The sequence below is a fragment of the Mirounga angustirostris genome, unplaced genomic scaffold (genome assembly GCF_029215605.1).
Source record: "Mirounga angustirostris isolate CCGP_5_RB_7025 unplaced genomic scaffold, mMirAng1.0.hap1 SCAF_7, whole genome shotgun sequence".
Classification (NCBI taxonomy): Eukaryota; Metazoa; Chordata; class Mammalia; order Carnivora; family Phocidae; genus Mirounga; species Mirounga angustirostris.
The window spans coordinates 104214453-104236039 of record NW_026991715.1 but is presented as its reverse complement, the minus strand read 5'-3'; the positions used below and the strand labels follow the sequence as shown (position 1 = coordinate 104236039).

The window sequence follows — 21587 nt, the reverse complement described above, 5'->3', positions numbered from 1 at the left end:
GCCTGGATCCTAGGGAGGAGAGACTGGACTGTTGTGGTGGGCAGTGCTGTCAAATGAACAAGAGTCCCCCATCTCCCGAGAAATGATGATTTTGGTGTAGAAGCTCAGGCTTTCCTTGAGTCTGAACCCAGGCTCGGTAGCAGTCTGTCGAGTGGGATCAGATTCAGCAGGAGGCTGCAGCTTTCCACCAAGAACAGACTCAGAGGGTCCCCTGCCCTCGGCGTCAGGCCCTGGGGCCTGGCAGGGTACTTTCACCCCCCGGGAGCAACAGTCCGGCCATCACTCATCCCAGGGCTTGTGTCCTTGGTTGGCTCTGGCCAGTCTGGACAGGAAGCTTTGCTTTCCCAGAGGGCACCAGCAGGGCTCCCTCACAGTCGTCTCCAAAAGCACAGGCGTGGAGATGGGTAGCCCTGAAGTGACCACATTGCTGAGGGGACTAAAGGTTTCACAGTTTTAAAAGCAGGACTTTCTTTAACTGCAGAGGGATGCTCTTTATGTTTTCTAGTCAGATAGTAAGGCAGGATCGGTTGGGTCTTCCTGCTTCTGTTTATTCCCCATATTTCTCTGAATTTTCCCTTTTACATTGCAGGTAAACTAAAAGATCTTGGGAACTTGGTTCTTCGACCTTTTGGCCTCTCCACCGAAAATTTCCAGATCAAACAGGATTCCTCTACTGGTTCCTACTCCATCAATTTTGTTCAAAATCCAAATAATAACAGATAACAGAGTTAACAGTAGCTTGTAAAGCTGGCTTGGAGATTGTGTGCCGCTTGCTATTAACAAGGGGGAAGGCCCTGCCAATATTTAACTAAATTAAAAGCATTTTATCTCGAAGACAGGCTGTCCACTGGGGCCCAGTGTTCCCTTTTCCCTCTTGTTTTCCGATCAGGCTGAAATGCTCTTCTGATGTCATAAGCCTAATTTGATTCCCATTTTAAGGTGGTGTCTGCAGCTCTTGCCCTTGGTTCTGGCTGTCCTTGGCTTTGTCCGGGACGAAGCCTGCTTGTCAAAGCTGACCTCCCTGAGCTATACACGCGAGCCCAGCCAGAGCATCCCCCGGCCCGAGCAGACCTGCCGGTCGGAGACTGCCCGAACATGATTCCTGGGGTTCCCGCCTGCTGTCCCCTGTCCCTGATGACTCACACCGCCCAGGCTGCCGGGCATGGGCTCCGGCGTCTCCTGGTTTCTCCTGTGGTAAATAAACGCTTTCTGTGACGGTCTGAGCTGGCTTGTGAATTTTGTCCCCATAATGACAGCTAAAGCAGAAGGCTTCTCTGGCTTCGGGAGCAGTGTTGCTGAGTGCTGCCGGAGTCCACAAGTCTGCCCAAAGTCTTAGTTGCCACCTCGAAGATGATCTTGAAGAAGTGACTGTTCTACCACGTGCTAGAACGCAGAAACTCCACCTCACAAACTGTCTCGGGCTTCTTCAGGTTTGTGCAGATCATTATAAAATGGGTGTTTTTGCCCAAGCATCAGTCTTAACAGTTTCAACCAAAAACAGCTTCCGTCAGGTATGGTGGTATGTAAATCCTGGAACAAACTGTCATCGTTTAGGCTACCTGAACCCAGAGGTTTCAAAGGTAGGTTTAGCATTTTTTTCCTAGGCATTGATGATTACTGGTGAAAAGCTTCCGGTTGCTCTGGTTGGAGTGTCAAAGGCAGTGACGTGCAGGTTTCACCTTTTTAGAAGGGAAGCGCAGGTCTCATGGTGTGAGTCACGTTGCGGGTCTCCTCCCAGCGGGAACTGTGAGCGTTCCTCGAAGCCCCTTCAAGAGCGTCGGTGGGTAGCGGAAGCATGTGCAGTCCTGACTCTACGCTGAGCCTGCCTTCCAGATGGTGAAATGAACTTCTTCATGGGATTAGCAAGGGAAAGGAGAGGGAGGAGGAGTGTGGTTACTTCGGCTTTGCTGTCTTGATGGCAGATCTGGCACCTGACGCTCCAGAAAAAAGTGTGGGTGCGCAATCCCGGAAGTTGACGGAGCCTCGGCGGTAAGCGTGCCCCGCGCGGAGGGCGGTGCCGGGGGGCCCCTGCCAGCTCTCCCCCGCTCGGGACCCCTTCACGCTCGAGGGAGGCTTGAGAGTGTTTTGTTTTTGTGGATTATATCCACTGATGTTGACCAGATGAGAAATTGAAACAGGATTCTCTTAACAATTTAGGTAATGTCTTTAAAAATAACAAATACATTTCCTATTAGTATAAGTACTATTTTTAGAAAAACACCTCCCAAAACAAGAACATTTCGGAAAGAATGCCATCATTCTACATTTTTGCAAATCCCTTTCATGTGTGGCTTGATAGAATATAGCAAGATTCTTAGATCTGCTCCGGCACTCGGGTCATCACAGTATCATGTCCTGGAGTCTGGCACATCCTGCACCGCGCCTACCGGTGACAGGACAGTGTGAAAAGCAGATGCCTCCTTAGTATTGTCGCGAAAATAGCTGTGACCCCGTGGAGACCTGAAAGGGTCTCAGGAACTGCTGAGAACCTCAGACTACTTGTTTTCTTAATGTAAGCTCCACACCCAACCTGGGGCTTGAACTCTTGACCTCAAGAGCAAGAGTCACATGCTCTACAGACTGAGCCAGCCAGGCGCCCCTCAGACCACATTTTGAGAGCTACTTTGCCAGATTAAGACTTCCAGCTGAAAGTTTTTTGACTTTTTAACAGCTGAACCTCGGACGAGGTCGGGGCGCTGACCCTCCCCAGGGAGTGGGGAAATAGCCGTGTTTGCCTCCATGCAGCCTGCCTTAAGACGCTACCCTTGCTGCGGGCTCTAGAGGTTTTGCTTCTCACGCCTTCCCCCTTGTCCTCTCCCTTGTCCTCCACCTCCTCCACCACGACCTCCATTTCCACCACACTGAAATCTCACAGTGGGCCAAGTAATGCATCTGGAAAGGAAAGGATGGGAATCTAACTAGATGTCAATTTTCTTAAGGCAAAGAGTGTTGTTTTGGGCATTTTTTTAATCAACCACAGTTATTTCTCTACTTACAAATCTGGAAGAAAAAATAGATTCAAACCTTTTGAAAATGTCTGAGAATAGAATAGAAATGTTTGATATTGCGTATGTTCTTATTCCAATAATATTGCAATGGATCAAAATAATTTTGGATCTCCTTCTAGAATTTCCTTGAAGACTTTAAGACACATTTTATTTAATTACTATGATCTACTATCCCCTATCTGCCTCCATGAGCTCCTAGAAGGTAAGGGCCATATTTATTTTCTTAATAGCACCAACACCTACTCCTCTACTTGAAACCTAATTGGCATTCTACAAGAAGTGTTCTCAGTGTGAATAATCATCACTATCCCGAAGTCTCCAGATTCTGTACCCTTTGGTCAGTCCCTGGTTTTTAAAATGTCTCCTTTGCTAACCATTATCTGTTATCTCAAGATAACTAGAAACTAGTCATTTTCCTCAAAATTTTAAGACCCAGCAAGTGATTGAAATGTCAGCTTAGGAGGTTTATGTGCTACTTTTCACCTTCCAAAGAATGTGGTAGGAGGCAGTGAAAGACAACAGCTTGGTTTCACCTAGCAAGGACCAGTGTATTGATCTGGACTTCCCTGTGTATTGCCCAGAACAGCCTCGGCACCCTGCAGTTTATGGTCCCAGTTAAATTTCTACAGTAGTGTTTTTATTTGAGTAGATGTGAGGTTCTGGCTAATTTAGAGGGCTCAGCTAGGATTTCTCAACAGTGAATCCAGTACTTGTACACATAAAGCCTAGACACTTTGTAAAAAGAATCACTTTAAACCAGTCGAGCCCATCATGTGCCGCCATGTAGAATGCCCTCAGAGGTGGGCGCCTGGGTGGCTCAGTTGGTTAAGCGACTGCCTTCGGCTCAGGTCATGATCCTGGAGTCCCGGGATCGAGTCCCGCATCGGGCTCCCTGCTCGGCAGGGAGTCTGCTTCTCCCTCTGACCCTCCTCCCTCTCATGTGCTCTCTCCCATTCTCTCTGTCTCAAATAAATAAATAAAATCTTAAAAAAAAAAAAAAAAAAAAAAAAAAAAAAAAAAAAAAAAAAAAAGAATGCCCTCAGAGGTTGAGCATTCAACCTGGCTAGTAAGCCTGTGTCTCCTGGTCTTTAAATTTTCATTTTTGCATCTTAGATATATGCAAGGATTTGTCCTGAGACTTTCAGAAATCCCCACCTTGTCCTCTCGTTTCAGCCTCTCCACCTTCTTCCCAGATCACATTTCCGCTGAATCTTGTGTTCTCTGTATCTCCACACTGTGTCTTAAGCACCCCTCCAACTTTCACTTGAGCGACTTCTGTTCACCGGAGCCTCCTGCAGAGGGGTTCACCTGGGAAACTGGGACTATTTCTGCAACAAAGTCCTGCTCGTCTAGTGCTTTTTCTATGGGGAGTACACTGTGGATTAGTTCCTTTTCCTCACATCATGGATCTGAATTATGGTTAAATTCTATTCTTAAGATCCCCTTCTTTTTCTAAGAAATACTTTCCATACAGGTTTGCCTTGCATCACAAGCACTGCCCCTGGGTTCTTCCCCCGTATCCTTTTGCTCCTTGTCCCACCCCCCAGAATGCCATATCTTATTACAAGTTATTGTGCTTGTAGGAATAGAGACTATTACACCTTGCTGAGATGTGGAGGCTGGGGAGTGGCCGAGCCTACTAGTTAATGACCTGAACATTGCGGCACTGGGCCTACATTTGAGCTTCAGTAAAATGTCAAGACCTCACACATTGGACCTTCAGAGTTACTCAGGTATAATCAAAGGCATGAATCTTCGTTTAGTCTATAAATGACGAAAGTCCTATTTCCTGCAACATTTTGTGTCGTTGAAGGTAGGGACCTGCTTTTGGAAATACTGGGCTTGGTGATTATTTCTGGTGCTCCGTGGGTCCCTGAGCTGGCCTCTAAGACTGTTGCTGAATTACATTTCACACGGCTCTCATGCTGGAATTCAGACTGATTCAGAAAGATCAGACAGGAACTTTGTGGAGGCATTTTACTCTGACTAGACTACTGCGGGATGGGAAACTGGCAGCAGGTATTAAATGCAAACCTGATTGGAAGATGTCTTTGCAAGGGTTGTGTGTCTGATCCTAAGAGCCAACCAGACTTGCAGATCCTGTCTTTTACAACTGGTTTGGCCAAAGTTGGAATGTCTAAGGGGAAGGTATTGATAGGAGACTGAGGAGGGAGGGAACAGCTATGCAAGTGAATGGCTGCTTTAATCTCCTTAAGAAAGATCTTTAAAGGGAAGGGTCCAGTAACCCTCTAAAACCAGAGTGCCAATCTGAGAAACCGCCTAGGACAGGAAAAATCCATGACTTAAGCCCTCTGTCCCTCTTCCTGTGGTATCTGAGCTCTTCCTTAAGCTCACTGTTGGCTTGAAAGGCAGGGCTGAGCCGCAGGAGCTCGGTGTTTTGGGTGCAGCCTGTGGGCCTGCAGCCCAGGGGTCGCCGCCAGCTCGGCTCCATTTGTTGTGTTTGTTCCTATTGCTGTGATCACTTGTCCTGCGATCCTTTCACCTCATCCCTCCCTTATTTCTTAAGGCCTTGAACTCTTCCTCTAATACTTTTATTACCATGTGCCTGATACCTACCCCTAAGCCCTAGTAAAATCCTGGAGCAATTTCAGGGAGATGTGTCCACCCCTTTTCAGCCTGCACCCTCTGTGCTGCGATAGTAACAAGCCTAGTCCTTCTGTCACCTTCATTTCCTTTAATGAGGAAGTATATGCAGAGTATGGCAGAAGGGGCTAGGAAATCTGTGCCTTCAGGGAACTGTTCAGAAAAAGGAGGTGGTAATTTCCAATTGCTTCCTTCTCTGCAGAGCTGCCCTGAGTCCACACTAGACCAAGCCCAATAATGCTCCTGATAAGGAGAAATGGATTACTTGCCACCAGCCAGCCCAAGAGGTGGAGCTAAAATCACCCTAGAGCCTCAGAATAATTGCTTCAAATCCTTCAAGGGGCAATCAGAGAAACCAAAATCATGAGTTTATGAAAACTAGTGAGGATGGCCTCATACTTCAAAGCACAAAACATTTCAGTCCTCCTGGCTACAAGCTGGTAATTGGTGAAGCTCGGGGTGGATACATGGGGTTTGTTGGTTATACCAGTCTGCCTTTACAAATGTTTGGAATACTTAGAAGAATACTGCCATCTTCTCATTTTCTGACCTTCTCAGGTCTGCAAACTAGGAATAAGCTCCACCACGTAGGAGTTAAGTTCTTTTGGCCAGAACTAGAAATATGACTCTTGACCTTTTTCCTTTCACCCAAGGGGAAACTTTGGAAGCTCACATTTCCCTCTTAGCTAAAGCATGGCATGGCCTGCCGTCCCCCTGCCAAGGAAGCCCATAGCTAATAATTTAGGGCCATGATTCAGTCCCAGCTCCTAGAGCTCTAGCTTGCTGAGAGTACAGCTCCCCCGGGTGGGACTTCTACCGCAGGCACTCCACCGGGGCTCACGTTAGGCAGCCGCCTCACGCCGTGTCACATCGCCTGAGCACCCAAGTGCCCTCCAACTCCCCAAATGTAGCAAGTCTGAAATCTACAAAGGGTCAAGTCTTCAAACAGACTAAAGACAGAAATCCTCAAGGAGGCCAGGAATGGGAAGCCAGGGAATGGAGTAAAGTGGGGAGAACAGTTTACATTTCAGGGAATGTAGGCTTTGGTGGACCGTCTCTGGTAGTTGGTCTCAAATATATTGTTTTGTAGAGAGAGTTTGACTACCCCAAAGTAGAATAACAGCGCTGTTTGCAACTTTGCTTCATGAAGTTAACTGGGAGGACAGATCGGATCATTTCCTGGGGCTGTGAGACTCGGATTAGATCCTGCCATTGGCAGAGCTGGCATCAGAGACCCAAGAGTTAGAGCTTCAGCTTGCGCTGCAAGTGTTTCCAGCCTGCCTCGTTTTCCACAGGTGTTAAAGAAGCTGCATTTAGATATGTGAAGGATCCCCTCCACCCCCTTGCTCCTACAACACTGCTCTGTGTCTTCCCAAGCCCCAGCTGTGCTTGTTCTAGAACAGTGCCACAGCCGGCGCTCCTTCGCCCTGACGTACTTCACGCTGCTGGTACAGTTCGCCTTTGGATCACAGGTCTGAGCTGTGCACTCAGGGCCCACAGGAGTTAGGCACTGACTGAGCTTAGAATTCAGAAGCAGAAGATCGCAGACTGTTTCACTCAAGGTAAACAAATTCCGTCTTGGACCAGTGCGGCTGTGTGCTTGTGTCAGGAAGGTAACTGGTAGAACTCAGAATGCACATCTGTAGATGAAAGCAGGTCGTCTGTATAGAAGCATCCTCCTCCTAAGTATCACCAGCTCACTCGGCTTCCTTTGCGTTAGGTTGCTTCGATAGATGTGCGTCACGGGAATCAGGAAAGGGGCTAATCCTACAAGTATTCTTAACTCTTAAGAATGGTGACCTAGGGCGCCTGGGTGGCTCAGTTGGTTAAGCGACTGCCTTCGGCTCAGGTCATGATCCTGGAGTCCCGGGATCGAGTCCCGCATCGGGCTCCCTGCTCGGCGGGGAGTCTGCTTCTCCCTCTGACCCTCCCCCCTCTCATGTGCTCTCTCTCTCAAATAAATGGGTAAAATCTTTAAAAAAAAATGGTTAGCCACTGGGGTTGGCCGGCTCGCTCTTCTTCTCGCACAGTATTCCTGACGTATATTCTTTCATTCCAGGTTCATTGCCTTCTTGGTATCAGAGCAAAGGAGTTAGGCCATGAAATTTCACTGTGATAGTCATCACTAGAGAAAGGTATGCTTAAAGATAGTGTGCGCTCTACAAAGCACTGAGGGAGGAGTCAGAATCATTACTTAAAAAAGGAGAAATGAGTTAACAGGTATAAAAGCAGGAAAACAGCTTACCTTTTTCTATAGTGCATATTTGCAGTGACATGCCCAGCATGTCCAGGAAGGAACTGGTACATTCCATACATTATTTCGGGGCATGAATCCAAACTTCGATTTCCTCACATGAAGACAGCACCAGAAAGATCCTAAGTTGTAGCCACTGGTCTCATCGCTCACTCCCTCTCCTGTTAGGAGGTGTGTCTATAAGCCTAGCGACACACGTACATAACATGATCGGGAGTGTATCGGGGCGGGGTGGCTGTCACGTGGAGGCCTTCCCGATAATGTGCACATGGCTTGTCTACCTTGGTTCTCTCTAGGACCATTTTCATTACTAGGAAACTTGAGGGGGGAAAAAGATACTAACAGAGCCAGACTCCAGTGACGGCCTTTTTAGACCCAGATAAACTGAAATGAGAGTACATTTGAGAGTGAAGATTCCATGTATACTCTGCAATAACAGGCAGCCTTCAGAAGGATTGCTTTACTCAAATGGGGGTGCGAGGGAGGCACACTAACCTAAGTTTCTGGGTCAGTCTAAAAATAATCTCAGCTGTCTGGTAGGTTTTAAGAGGCTCATTTTTTTCCTGACAACGGAGTGTTTCTGGTCACACACATCAGACATGCTGGGCTTTTAAAGAAGCAACCATTTATCCATAAAGGCAGGACTTCTTGAAACTAAAACAAACCTACCAGTAGGTATTTGCTCAAGGCGCCTGGGTGGCTCAGTCGTTAAGCTTCTGCCTTCGGCTCAGGTCACGATCCCAGGGTCCTGGGATCGAGTCCCACATCGGGCTCCCTGCTTGGCAGGAAGCCTGCTTCTCCCTCTCCCACTCCCCCTGCTTGTGTTCCTGCTCTCGCTATCTCTCTCTGTGTCAAATAAATAAAATCTTTAAAAAAAAAAAAAAAAAAGATATTTGCTCAGTTACATCCAACTCTGAAGGGTAGCATATTTGTTTCCATCAGAAAACAGTCATGTTTGTACACAGGATCCTAATTAAACTCTTCACCCTTCCTCTATTTCTTGATCATAGAGGGTCCCATTAAAATCTCCCAATGATTAAAGAAAAACAGGCTGTTCTCCTAAGGAAGCAATGTTACTTAAAACAGCTCCCTAAAGAACAACTAGTGGTTGCATCTTTAATATATAAAAAATAACCTTTAAAAGCCTAATTCCTAAAAAGTAAACAAAAGTTTTGAAATAACTAAATTTTAAAAAATCAAGACTTTATTGGATAAATGTTACACAACATTCTTTAACATTTAAGTCTTCGCGTACTTTAGATGAGAAACAACTTTTGTCATTCAAGTCTACAGAATGAAAGAGGCTTGTGAAGATGTGAAATACAAAGGTAGCATGAAGCAGAGCTTAAATATTAAGCAACTAAAGCAATGAAAAGTGAAATAGCAACATGGTATGTCTAGATTTTAAGTACCACCAAATTTCATTTATTAAGAAATGAAAATGTGGTTTATAACAAAACACCTTTGAGAATTTTGTCATGAGAAAAAATATTAGATACTTAAAAGAATTGGGAGAGATCAGATTTTGCCTTTGTGTTATTTCTTGGTCACTTCCATCACTCTGCGCAAAGTATTGTACAGTCCGCCATGGCGTGGAGTTGTCTGGTTCTTGAAGTGAGCCTGAAAGGTACTGCTGGTGTTCAATCTCAGAAAGAACTAGATGGACCCCACCCGAAGCCCTGGGGCCGGGAAGAGGAGGGGGCCGTGGAGGTACACATAATCTTTAGAGCTCCCTGCTGCTCCAGGTTCTGAGCTGACTTTTTCAGATTGGATCAAATGTGCATAATGACTTCGTGAAGATTTCCCAAAGGACTTTAGAATGTGCTCCAAGCTTTTAATTACTTGCAGTGCAATTAGAATTTGTATTAAGCTCATCGAAGACTGTCTTCCTTTAAAACAAGTGCTAGTCAGATGTATCAACTGTTCTCCAGCTCTCAGAACCTTTTCTTAATCCTGAGTGTGGGGTTATTAAGAAATCCCAAACCTGTACAGTAAGATTATGGAAAGTTTAAACACTTGAGCCAAATGCTCACTTATCTGTTACGTTGCTTCAAATGAATTTTGTATTTTATTTTTTGGCGTTTTCCCCCCTTTTTTTGTATTAAGTAATCAATATGGATTATCTTTCTGGTTTAAAAAATAAATCAGTATTGCCACTAAAAAACTTGTTTTATTATTAAAAGTACTGCACCATCAAATATAAAACGCCTTAAAAATGTAGTACTAATAGGTCCATCTGGTTTTCTCATGAAAGTTTTCTCCATTCATTAAAAAGAAAAATTAAGGTTTTTCATAATATGTATTTCCAAAGACAAGAAAAACATTATGGTCTCCATTAATAAGAATTCATGTTCCATGCATGAAAGCTCTTTATGGGTCTGTTCCTACTGCTTGTTCCCAGGGTCAAGTCCCACCTGACACCTGGGAGAATATCTTGCACTTAGAAGGGGCTCTCCATGAGAGAGGTCCACATCAAAATTCAGGGAAAAAGCCTTTCCACCTCAGTAGAATTAAGAAATAGCTCTTGGAGTAAAAATTTTCACTCTAAGGTCAACACTAGCCTATCCACTTTGAGTCAGAATTTAAAAGGTAAGAATGCAGTTATGAAAATGTGCACAAAATGTTAAATACTGGTGGCAAATAAATACATCTTAATATGTTCTAACAAGCAAACGTATATTCAAGATAATACAGCCCTGTTTTACTGAAGAAAGAAAAGATCCAAATTCTCTTTGCGGGGTGGGGTGGGGCACTTTGCCATCCTTTCAGTAGGATGTTAGAGCATCTTTCCTGTTGTTTCCACTGGTACCCTGAAGGAGACCTTGGCCTTGCCCAGGCAGCCGTGACTCTTGCTGTTACAGGAGAGCCATCTTAGAAATGCCTTTGCTCATATCTGAACTGATTAACAAAACCTTGGAGAAAGCACAGTTTTAGTTTAAAAAATAATTAATTCAGCGTCTGTGTCATCATCCCATGCCTTTTAGGCCTGTCCAAACTGTACTGAAAGAACTTCACATTCAGAAAAAGTTACGGTCAGTGATTCTTCATATATATAAAATTCAAGTGAGTTCTTTGCGTGTTTCATATCACTTTTCTCCTCCTCTCATGCATAATTTATTGCAATAGTTCATTTTTTATAAAATATTCCCCTAATACCTTTTCTTCGGTTTAATACGGCACAATTTGCAAGTGCCCCTTTATAGACTTCGGTTTTAACCACTGCCTTAACATTTACTTCTTAGTGCAGCTTTAAAAATCTGAGTCTCCAATGTCATTCAGTCCTGATGCTCTGGTGTGGGGTCATTGTGGGACGGGTCCATGAAACCAGCAGCCTGCTAATGTCTTTGTGCTGAAATACAGTAAAGAAAAGGAAGAAAATGTAGTTAAGCACAAGTAAATAGGAGAAAAATGATGTCCTCGTTGTTTAAATTCGGCCCTATGTAGATTATGGGGTCACACTTACTTCTTTTAAATCAGCTAAACTTAACTGACACTTGAAAAAACCATTTACTTCCACTCTAAACCAGCAGAAGCATTCATTGTATTTCCAAAGTGCATCTGGCCAAATTCCAACACAAAACTGTTGTCACCTTCACAGAGTCAGTCTGCACTTGAGTAGATTTTTAAAAATCATTGTTGATGAATATTTGCCTTTGGGGGAAGGGGGGGCGTTTAGCTTCGTTCTCTATGCTGCCCCTTCGCCGGCATCCATGTTAACCTTTGGAAGTCCACACCGCTGCCTGCCGTGGGCCAGTCGGAGGCACCAGTGGCCTTCCTTGCGCGGGCTGCCTCCAGACGGGAGCCGATTCCTACCGGAAACCAAGCTAGGCGCGGGTCAGCGGCAGACCGTACCATCTGCGCATGCGCAAAGAGCAAACGAGGGGGGTGGAGGGTGCCTTCCCAGAGGGACACACAGCACATCAGAAGGCGTCCAGAGCGCCATGTTGCTACTCGAAGACAACTTCTGCACACCAGGTGGACTGACTAGTGTCCCGTATTACACCAGCACACCAGATCATGAGCAGAGGCTCTCTTCACCAAACCTCCAACAAGAAGCGAGACTGAGCAAAACATTTATAGAGGGTAAGGCTTAGAAAAATTACTGCCAGCATGACCGGAATTTCTGCCCAACATTATCGACTTCCCTTTAATACCAAGTGGTAAAAACCCCACTGCAATCCTCTATCATCCTTGGTTAATGCCTCTCGGACCCGGTAGACTAAGTAACAGTTAAGAGCTCAAATTCCAAAAGAAGTGATCGTGGAGACAATGATGATTTTTTTTGTGTGTCCAATGTATTTTTAAACCAAACCAAAGATCTGTGGCGTGTTCAGTGGAATAACAACTGACAAAATAAACACAGAATGCAAAAAGGGAAAAAGAAAAACCACCCTCGTCCTTCCCAATATTTAACTTCCAAACATTTCAAAGTAGGAATCTTTGCCATTCTTTGCTAGAACTCTTGATCTCCTGTTAGCTTCCTGGGTTGCCTCCCTGACTTACTGGATCGAGGCCTATAAAACACAGTAACCGGATATTCTATCACGTTTTCCTCAAGCAATGAACAGTGGCTTCTAGCTGTAAGTACCCCACACATCAGAATAGAAGGTGAATAGTCTTCGCTTCTGAAGAAACAATGATTAACACCTTTAAATCTGACATTGAACTAAGAAACGTTTATTTTTTAAAACTAGTATTGTAATACTCTTTAGACCCACACAAAGCTTGGGAAGTAAACTGAAAGAGAAGAAAAAAAGGAAAACAGCCAATCCCATGCACAATTCCATTTCCTTCTATTTACGACTCAGTATTTGGCTTCAACCTTAGGCCTATTCAAGTGGACAAGCAAGCCCAGGGTTGAAGCAGGTCTTACTATTCCTATGAGAGGTGCAGAAAACTAACACACCGTTCCCTCAAGAAATCACCATCAGCGTCGCTGCCATCCCTACAGTACAGCTCCGAGTCCAGAACCTCCCAGCCTCAATCTCCGATCCCAACTGTGCCATTCTGACCCAGCTCGCAACCACCACAGGGTTAAATAGCCTTAATTCAAGGAAGCAAAGAGAGAGAGGTTAAACGGCAGCACAACAGAAACCTTAAACCTTTTCAGCTGTGTAAGAGCCCAAACGAAGCCTTTAAGGCGCTATCCAAAGAGGTCTCAATAAATGTAAAGATTATGGCCCCTCTGAGTTTAGGCTTTCCTGATGTAAATGACAATGGTTTTGAGGTTAATTCACTAAGAAAAAAAAAAAATATATATATATATATGTTCATACGGATATACATAATCTTATAGATACACATTAAGAATGACTAAGAAGTGGATATAAAAGTGACAAAGACTGATAGGGAAAAGACAAGAAATCCACTATTTGACTTCCCACGGTGACTCGGTTGCTATGTGACATAACTCTACAACCTGATAGCCAACTTTTAGCACCCTAGGAGAAACTCCTTTCAGAGAAGCTCACAGGCGGCTAGCTCTACTTTTCTTAGCACGACTCAGTTATTGTCACTCGTTAAAACTGTCACCTACATGAGGTACACCCAGCTACCAAGGTCACTGAAAACTACAGAAAAAGAACGAATGAATTCTTTGAGGTCTAGCCTGATCTACTTCAGAATGATTAAGTGATGACATGACGCCCTCTTCACTCTGCGGCAGGGCTTAGCACAGACAGACCTGCCCGTCTCACTGTTAACTTCAATGCTCCCAGTCTGAATCCACAGTGGTCTGTCAGACACTGTAAGGGAGCAGCAGGACTCGTCACTGTCTGATGTAATAGCTGCCATTTGTTGAGACCTATGGTAGAAAAAACCAAGTTAACAAAAGGAGAGCAGTCATTTGAGTTCTTTCAAATCCACTTTACAAAAAAATTTTAAAAATAAGACCAAAATTCAGTTGAATTTTCATAATGTATTCTAGATAACTTGCTGACTTCACAGGAAGTGAAGCTTGGGTACGGAAAGACAAGACGTGAGGTGTGTCTACACACCAGCGCTAGCCAGGAGAGGGCACTCTCCGGCACCAGTCCGATCAGCAGCGACACGCCTTGGGACGCCCACACTGAGCGGCTAACTCCCACGTTAATGTTCCAGCTAAAAAACTTCTCCTAGCCTACTACTAACTGAGGGTTGCAGTAGTCCTATCTTCTCAGTATATGGCGAGAGCTGAAGTTGTCTTCCTTGTCCACGTTATTGCATCAGTGAGCTCAAAGACCCTATTTTGCAGAATGACCACAAACTACCTGACGCCTCCTCTCCTTTGCACACTAACTTAGGACCTGACCTTCCTGTGTGAGTCAGTACCTGCTTGAAGTAAGTTTGACAAGATAAGCTTTCTCACTTGGGCTTTCGGAACAGAGACTTCAAATAGAAAGAATAATTCAAATGAAAGACTGCTGTTTTAAGCCTTATTTTTAACATATTTGCTTGTCTTCTTACTCCCCTATTTTAAGTATAAACAATTCATCACATCAGGGTAGTCAACTCTGGGATCATTGATTTAGGGGATTTTCAGTCCTTATAATGAATGATTTTTAGAATACTAAAGTACATCAGAAACAGTAACATATAATCAAAACTTTTTAAAAAGGCTTTTCTGACATTGAGAAAGAAATGTCATACACATGATCTATAAAAATAATTACTTCTGAATTTTAACTCAAAGGAGAACAATTTTCTTAAATGAGACTTAATGAGATTATTCACCCTTTTGTTCATGGGAAAACTTAGATATACTATGTAAGTATATCTTATATACCTAAATATACTATTAACTGTAATCCAACAGCAATCACAGAAGAAAAAAAGTAATCCAAGTGCATGAAGCAATTTAACTTTGAACCTCTCCCTCCATAAGTAAAACTTGTTAGGTTTCAACAGTCATTCTGTATCTCTTCTTTGGGAGCGCCTCGGTGGCTCAGTCAGTTAAGCATCTGCCTTTGGCTCAGGTCATGATGCCAGGGTCCGGGTATCAAGCCCCACATCGGGCTCCCCCGCTCAGCAGAGTCTGCTTCTCCGCCTGCCTCTCACCCCACTTGTGTTCTCTCTCTCTTGCTCGCTCTCAAATGAATAAAATCTTTAAAAATAAATAAATCTTTAAAAAAAAGGAAGCAGGTCATGCTCTTAGAGGGAAGTTCAGCATTAAAAATAAAGAGTTAAGATTATATAAGATTATAGACAGGTACCAGTTATCTTGCTGAACACTAAGTTTTCCCTGATACAGTGTAGTATCATGCAACATGAGCAGGAAAAGCACATTGCCTCGTTCTTCTCATTCTGGTTTTCTAGCCTTGGTACTCTTTTTCTAACCAGTTATTCCAATAAGGTTTTAATAGTTCTTCCCAGCCTACCAAGATGCCCCTCCCAGCCGGATTCCTTGATAAAAGCTAAAGTGGGGGTGGCAATCATAGGTTTGTAGTTAACAGCATCTAAAAAATGAGCAATGGATAAAGAGGACTACCTTCTGGAAAATACAGCCACGATGCACAAAGATCAAGGCCGTAGAATGTGTATTTCCCTCCTAAAAAGTGGAAACAATCTACTCAATCATACCAGTAGTAATAAAAAATAAAAAGCAATGTTCAATATCCATTTTTTCATCACTTGGCAAAAAAATATTAAAACACCAGGGTCCCATGGGAATACAGCATTTGTGCAAATCGGCTAATTGATGCAACCTAAAGGCTGACAGGCATAGCTTTGTGCTTCTAATACCTTTGTAAAGCTCTCCTAAGAGGACCTCTACTCCACTGAGCCCCACCAGCGCAGATACTTCTCATGCCTCTCTGAAAGGACTTGGGATGTGCCAGGCTTCTGGGATGGCAACTGGTCGTTAGTACGTAACTGTCTGAACCAGAGTTACTCTTCCTCATTTATTCACAGGTAAACATCATTTCTCCTTTGTCAGGCCCTGTGCTTGGCATAAGGGAGAGTAGAAACGGGAGAGGAATAGACTGGAATTTATGCAATACATAAACGAATGAGGCAAGAGTTGAAAGAGGAGATGAATGCAGTTCTCCCTTCACTGTAATCCCCATGACCCCCAAACCCAGCGCCCTCCACAAATGTCTGTTGAATATAGTTAATGCCGCCTTCTAGATGTTTCCGGACAATCATACTATGATTACTGTAATCTCAGATAAGAATACATTGTAACACTTTTCATTTATAAGGTGTATATGTTGCACAAAGATAATTTCGAAAGCCACCAGGAGGAAATTCCTATGCCACACACAGAAAGTGGTGGTTGTGGCAATGGCAGCAAGTTCTCTCTCTAGGTCTTATGCCAGGCACTGCACTGCTTTAAACATTTAAGTTCTCACAATTACCTTATGAGGTACTATTATTCTCCCTGTATCACAGAGGAGGACACTGAGGTAACCCAAGATCACACAGCTAGCTTGTAGGAGTCAGATCCAAGTCTTCCTTTGAATCTAGGAAGAAATCTGGCTCAAGACCCTGTACTTTCAATCATGTGCCTGAAAAGTGAGAAAGAATGATTCTTTGCTCAGGGTGCCCGGCTGGCTCAGTCAGAGTGTGCAACTTTTGATCTCAGGGTTGTGAGTTCGAGCCCCACGCTGGGTGTGGAGATTAATTAAAAATAAATCTTAAAAAAAAAAAGATTCTTTGCTCAATAAAAGCCTAGTATGGAACACTGCTGGTCACTGTTAAGTTATATACTCCTAAGTATCCATTTCTATATTTTACACTCAACAGGAGAACCCTGACATTCCTCCAAAAACATTCTCCCCAAGCAAGCAAAAAACTCTTGTTTTACTCAGGAAAAATTATATCCCTTCTAGCCTTCTTCAGTAACTTTTTTTTTTAAGATTTTATTTATTTATTTGACAGAGAGAGTACAAACAGGGAGAGCAGCAGAGGGAGAGGGGAGAAGCAGGCTCCCTGCTGAACTGGGAGCCTGATTCGGGGCTCGATCCCAGGACCCTGGGATCATGACCTGAGCCGAAGGCAGATGCTTAACCGACTGAACCACCCAGGCACCTCTTTTTTCAATAACTTTTAAGGGAATCTGTGCTGGAGAGAACTAATGAGGGACACTGGAGTTACAAAGCTATCTTACACATTTCTTTTTTAAAATGCCTTTGCTAAAACTTGATATATATTATTACAAGTTTTTAGTTTAAATGGAAAGGGGGAAAGTGTGATAACAGCTTTAGCTATGGCATATGTGGTTTTCCTTCTAGATACAGGCACTAGCATAGAAAAAACTATGAGTTTCAAATCATAATTTCTGGTTAAGACTTAGATTTCTAAGTCAATAAAAAAGCTACCTGTCACATTCTTATGATACAAGGAAGATTCCATATTTATATTACAGCCATGTTTTCAAGTTACTTTTAATGGGGCCTTATAGAACTATTAGGAATTCGAGGAAAATTTTAATTCACACTTAAACCAAGTTTTAAGGGATGCCTGGGTGGCTCAGTCAGTTAAGCATCTGCCTTCGCCTCAGGTCATGATCCCAGGGTCCTGGGATCGAGTCCCGCATTGGGCTCCCTGCTCAGCGGGGAGTCTGCTTCACCCTCTGCCTGCCGCTCCCCCTGCTTGTGCTCTCTCTCTCTCTCTCTCTCTAAGACAGAAAGATACATACATACATACATATACACATACCTGCTTTTTTTTAAAAAAATAAACCAAGTTTTAAGACCATGTATTTTTTAACTGATCTTTTTCAACATCAAAGTTTTAAGAAATTGTTGTACAAATATAAAAGTGTCCAATAGAAGGCCTGTAAGTTAGACAACATATATTACAAGCCATCTAATTTATTCAGTGGAAAAATAAGAATTTGACTCAGAAATTTGGCATTTTGATAAATCCTTGTAATTTTTTTGAGTCTGCATCTCTTTTCCTTTACACCTCCCCATAACCAATCTTAATTTGTGCCAGAATAACAGGAATCTATAAGAAAAATTCAAGTTGAGCCATTACTTTTTTCCAGAAATTAGATGCATTAAAATTTGACTCAATCCATCCCAAGATGGATTTAAAGACATGATATAAAAATAATTTAAGGGGCGCCTGGGTGGCTCAGTCATTAAGCGTCTGCCTTCGGCTCAGGTCATGATCCCAGGGTCCTGGGATCGAGCCCCACATCGGGCTCCCTGCTCGGCGGGAAGCCTGCTTCTCCCTCTCCCACTCCCCCTGCTTGTGTTCCCTCTCTTGCTATGTGTCTGTCAAATAAATAAATAAGATCTTTAAAAATAATAATAATAATAATTTAAGGTGTGCACGTGTATGGCACAATTGGTTAAGCTTCCGACTTGGTTTCGGCTCAGGTTGTGATCTCAGGGTCATGAGATCAAGTCCCAAGTTGGGCTCTGCACTCAGCATGGAGTCTGCTTGAGATTCTCTCTCCTTTCCCTCTGCCCTTCCCACTCATGCTCTACGTGTTTTTAAAAAAATTTAGGGGCGACTGGGTGGCTCAGCCGGCTGGGCGTCTGCCTTCGGCTCAGGTCATGGTTTCAGGGTCCTGGGCTCAAGCCCCAAGTCGGGCTGTCTGCTGGGGGTGGGGGGGCCGGCTTCTCCCTCTCACTCTCTGTGCTTGCTCTCTCAAATAAATAAGATCTTTAAAAAAAATTTAGCATTTCCTACCAGAGTGTGGTACACAGGATAATGTGAGAATTTTAACACATATGTATGTCAAGGAATATTTGTTTGCCATTAACTATACTGACATAAAAAGTGAAAAAGTGAGTAACAATATACAAATTTGAAAATATGACAAAAAGTATGATGGTGTATAAATAATTTAAGTTTTGGAAGCTAATTAATTCCATTACTAAAGTAATTTAAGTGGTTTCCATATTCATAAAGTTGTCCAAAACAATTGTTTTTGTCACTGGGAGGGGATGGTTTTAACTTAAAACCTACTCGTAAAAGACTTTAATTGGCAGGCGCTTGGGTGGCTCAGTTGGTTAAGCGACTGCCTTCGGCTCAGGTCATGATCCCGGAGTCCCGGGATCGAGTCCCGCATCGGGCTCCCTGCTCAGCAGGGAGTCTGCTTCTCCCTCTGACCCTCCCCCCTCTCGTGCTCTCTCTCTCTCTCTGTCTCATTCTCTCTCTCAAATAAATAAATAAAATCTTTAAAAAAAAAAGAGAGACTTTAATTGGCAAATATAATCACAGTAACTCACCTAAAAATTTTACCAAGAGGCAGTTACAAACTGTTCTTAAAAATGGGGCGCCTGGGTGGCTCAGTTGGTTAAGCGACTGCCTTCGGCTCAGGTCATGATCCCGGAGTCCCGGGATCGAGTCCCGCATCGGGCTCCCGGCTCAGCAGGCAGCCTGCTTCTCCCTCTGACCCTATCCCCCCTCATGCTGTTTCTCTCTCTCTCTCTCTCTTAAATAAATAAATAAATAAAATCTTTATAAAAATGGGGCACCATTAGCACAGGACTGCAAGCTGATTACGCAGGAATGCCTGGAAACCAGGCAGCCCAGGTGTATGTTCCAATCACCGTGCTTGACTAAGAAAAACACTCCCGTGACTTTATCTAGAACATTATCAGCACAAATTTAAAAGATTTCTATCAAAATCCAATTGGAAGGATTGGAAGGATGGAAGGATTATGACGGGTACACATGTGAATGTACTTAATGACAGAACTGTACACTTTGTAAAAAAAAAATGGTTAAAATGGTTAAATTGTATATTAGGTGTACTTAACACTTTAAAATACAAAAAAAATTACAATGTTCTATTAATATGACAGGAAGAAATTTCCACCTGAAGTCACAAGGGAAAAAAATCGTTGAGTCTATAAATATTAAGTCTCTTGAGTAAAGATTAAATAAAGAGAGACTCAGTGGGTTAAGCGTCGGCCTTCGGCTCAGGTCATGATCCCAGGGTCCTAGGATCAAGTCCCATATTGGGCTCCTTGCTCGGCAGGGAGCCTGTTTCTCCCTCTGCCTGCTGATCCCCCTGCTTGTGCTCGCTGTCTCTCTGATAAATCTTAAAAAAAAAAAAAAGATTAAACAGAGAGTTGAGCTGTTTCTTTTTCTTTTTTTTAAAAGATTTTATTTATTTATTTGAGAGAGAGCACATGAGAGGAGGGAGGGTCAGAGGGAGAAGCAGACTCCCTGCAGAGCAGGGAGCCTGATGCGGGACTCGATCCCGGGACTCCAGGATCATGACCTGAGCCGAAGGCAGTCGCTTAACCAACTGAGCCACCCAGGCGCCCTGAGCTGTTTCTTTTTTTTAAAAAAAAGATTTATTTTATTTATTTGACAGAGAGAGAGAGACACAGCGAGAGAGGGAACACAAGCAGGGGGAGTGGGAGAGGGAGAAGCAGGCTTCCTGCCAAGCAGGGAGCCCGATGCGGGGCTCGATCCCAGGACTCTGGGATCATGACCTGAGTCGAAGGCAGACTCTTAATGACTGAGCCACCCAGGTGCCCCTGTTTCTCTTCTGATCTTAGTGTTGACTATCCATGGTAGAGAAACGAAGACATCCTGGAAAACTGAAAATAGAGAGCGCATCTCTATCACTGGGACTTTAAACTTCCTATTCCTTTATTGAAAATAGCACAATAGAGCCTATTAATTACTAAGGCTTTCATTTTCTAATTCTCCACACTGCTGAGTGAAGGCATACTGCAGGTGTATATAAACTACAGGTACAGAATATAAAGAGCCTATTAACTCAGAACCAGGTGAAAGTAACTCATTCAGCTTAGTGGTTTAATTCTCTCCTGGCAAATGGCATGGTGCCAGCCTCTTCTTTTCTGAACTGCCTGTGTATCAGGCATTTCAATTAGAGATGGTCTTAGCAGCCAACATACTAATACAATCTCAAGGCAAATGCTAAATTTGACCAAACCTAGAAATAGGGTCTTCATTCTCTCTGGCAAATTCCCTATCAGAGGCCTTCACTGGGCCCAAATCAAAACAATATCCTGAATCAAAACATCTGATCAGGGGCGCCTGGGTGGCTCAGTTGGTTAAGCGACTGCCTTCGGCTCAGGTCATGATCCTGGAGTGCCTGGATCGAGTCCCACATCGGGCTCTCTGCTCGGCGGGGAGCCTGCTTCTCCCTCTGACCCTCCCCCCTCTCATGTGCTCTCTCTCTCTTTCTCTCATTCTGTCTCAAATAAATAAAATCTTTAAAAAAAAAAAATCTGATCAACTTTTCTAGACCTTTGTCAGTCCCTTCTCTGCTAGGAGTACTAAACAAAAATGAACTGATACAGCACAAACCACAGGAAAAAACACAATTTAAAAGGGAAAAATCTAATTTTAGATCCAAATTATAGATTTCTTAAGGTACAGGCATACCTCTTTTTATTGTGCTTCACTTTACTACGCTTCGCAGATACTGTTTTGGTTTTTTTTAAGACTTCAGTGGAGGAAGTAACTGCAGATGCGGTAGAAATAACAAGAGAACTAGAAGTGGAGCCTGAAGATGGGACTGAATTGCTGCCATCTCATGATAAAACATTAACAGATGAGGAGTTGCTTCTTATGGGTGAGCAAAGAAAGTATTTCTTGAGATGGAATCTATTCCTGATGAAGATGCTGTGAAGATTGTTGAAACAACAAGATTTAGGATATTACATCAACTTAGTTGATAAAAAGCAACGGCAGAATTTGAGAGGACTGACACCATTTTGAAAGAAGTTCCTCTGTGGGTAAATGCCATATAACAACACTGCATGCCAAAGAAGAAATTGTTCATGAAAAGCAGAGTCAATCGA

The 21587-nt window shown here is 43.5% G+C and overlaps 2 protein-coding genes across 11 annotated transcripts in view; one reads left to right on the top strand and one right to left on the bottom strand.

Moving 5' to 3' along the window:
- Positions 1 to 1220, top strand: part of TTC1 (tetratricopeptide repeat domain 1) — a 50690-nt gene extending 49470 nt beyond the window's left edge. Inside the window, exon 8 of one of the 2 annotated variants that reach the window (XM_045901949.3) lies at positions 590 to 1220. In XM_045901949.3, coding sequence (XP_045757905.2) covers positions 590 to 723 — 134 coding nt within the window. In that variant the 3' untranslated portion in view covers positions 724 to 1220. The remainder of the gene's footprint in view (positions 1 to 589) is intronic. The other variant, XM_045901944.3, reaches the window with a different exon arrangement.
- A 7828-nt stretch (positions 1221 to 9048) lies between these two features.
- Positions 9049 to 21587, bottom strand: part of PWWP2A (PWWP domain containing 2A) — a 37568-nt gene continuing 25029 nt past the window's right edge. For 2 of the 9 annotated variants that reach the window (XM_045901893.3, XM_045901930.3), the window contains exon 3: positions 9049 to 11215. Coding sequence is in view for 3 of the 9 variants with exons in the window: in XM_045901930.3 (XP_045757886.1) it covers positions 11202 to 11215 (14 nt within the window). In the remaining 6 variants the exon portion in view is untranslated. Of the gene's footprint in view, positions 11216 to 12772; positions 13670 to 15331; positions 15392 to 15585; positions 15782 to 21168; positions 21409 to 21587 lie in introns of those variants that run through there. The other 7 variants (XR_010413231.1, XM_045901907.3, XR_010413233.1 and 4 more) reach the window with 7 other exon arrangements.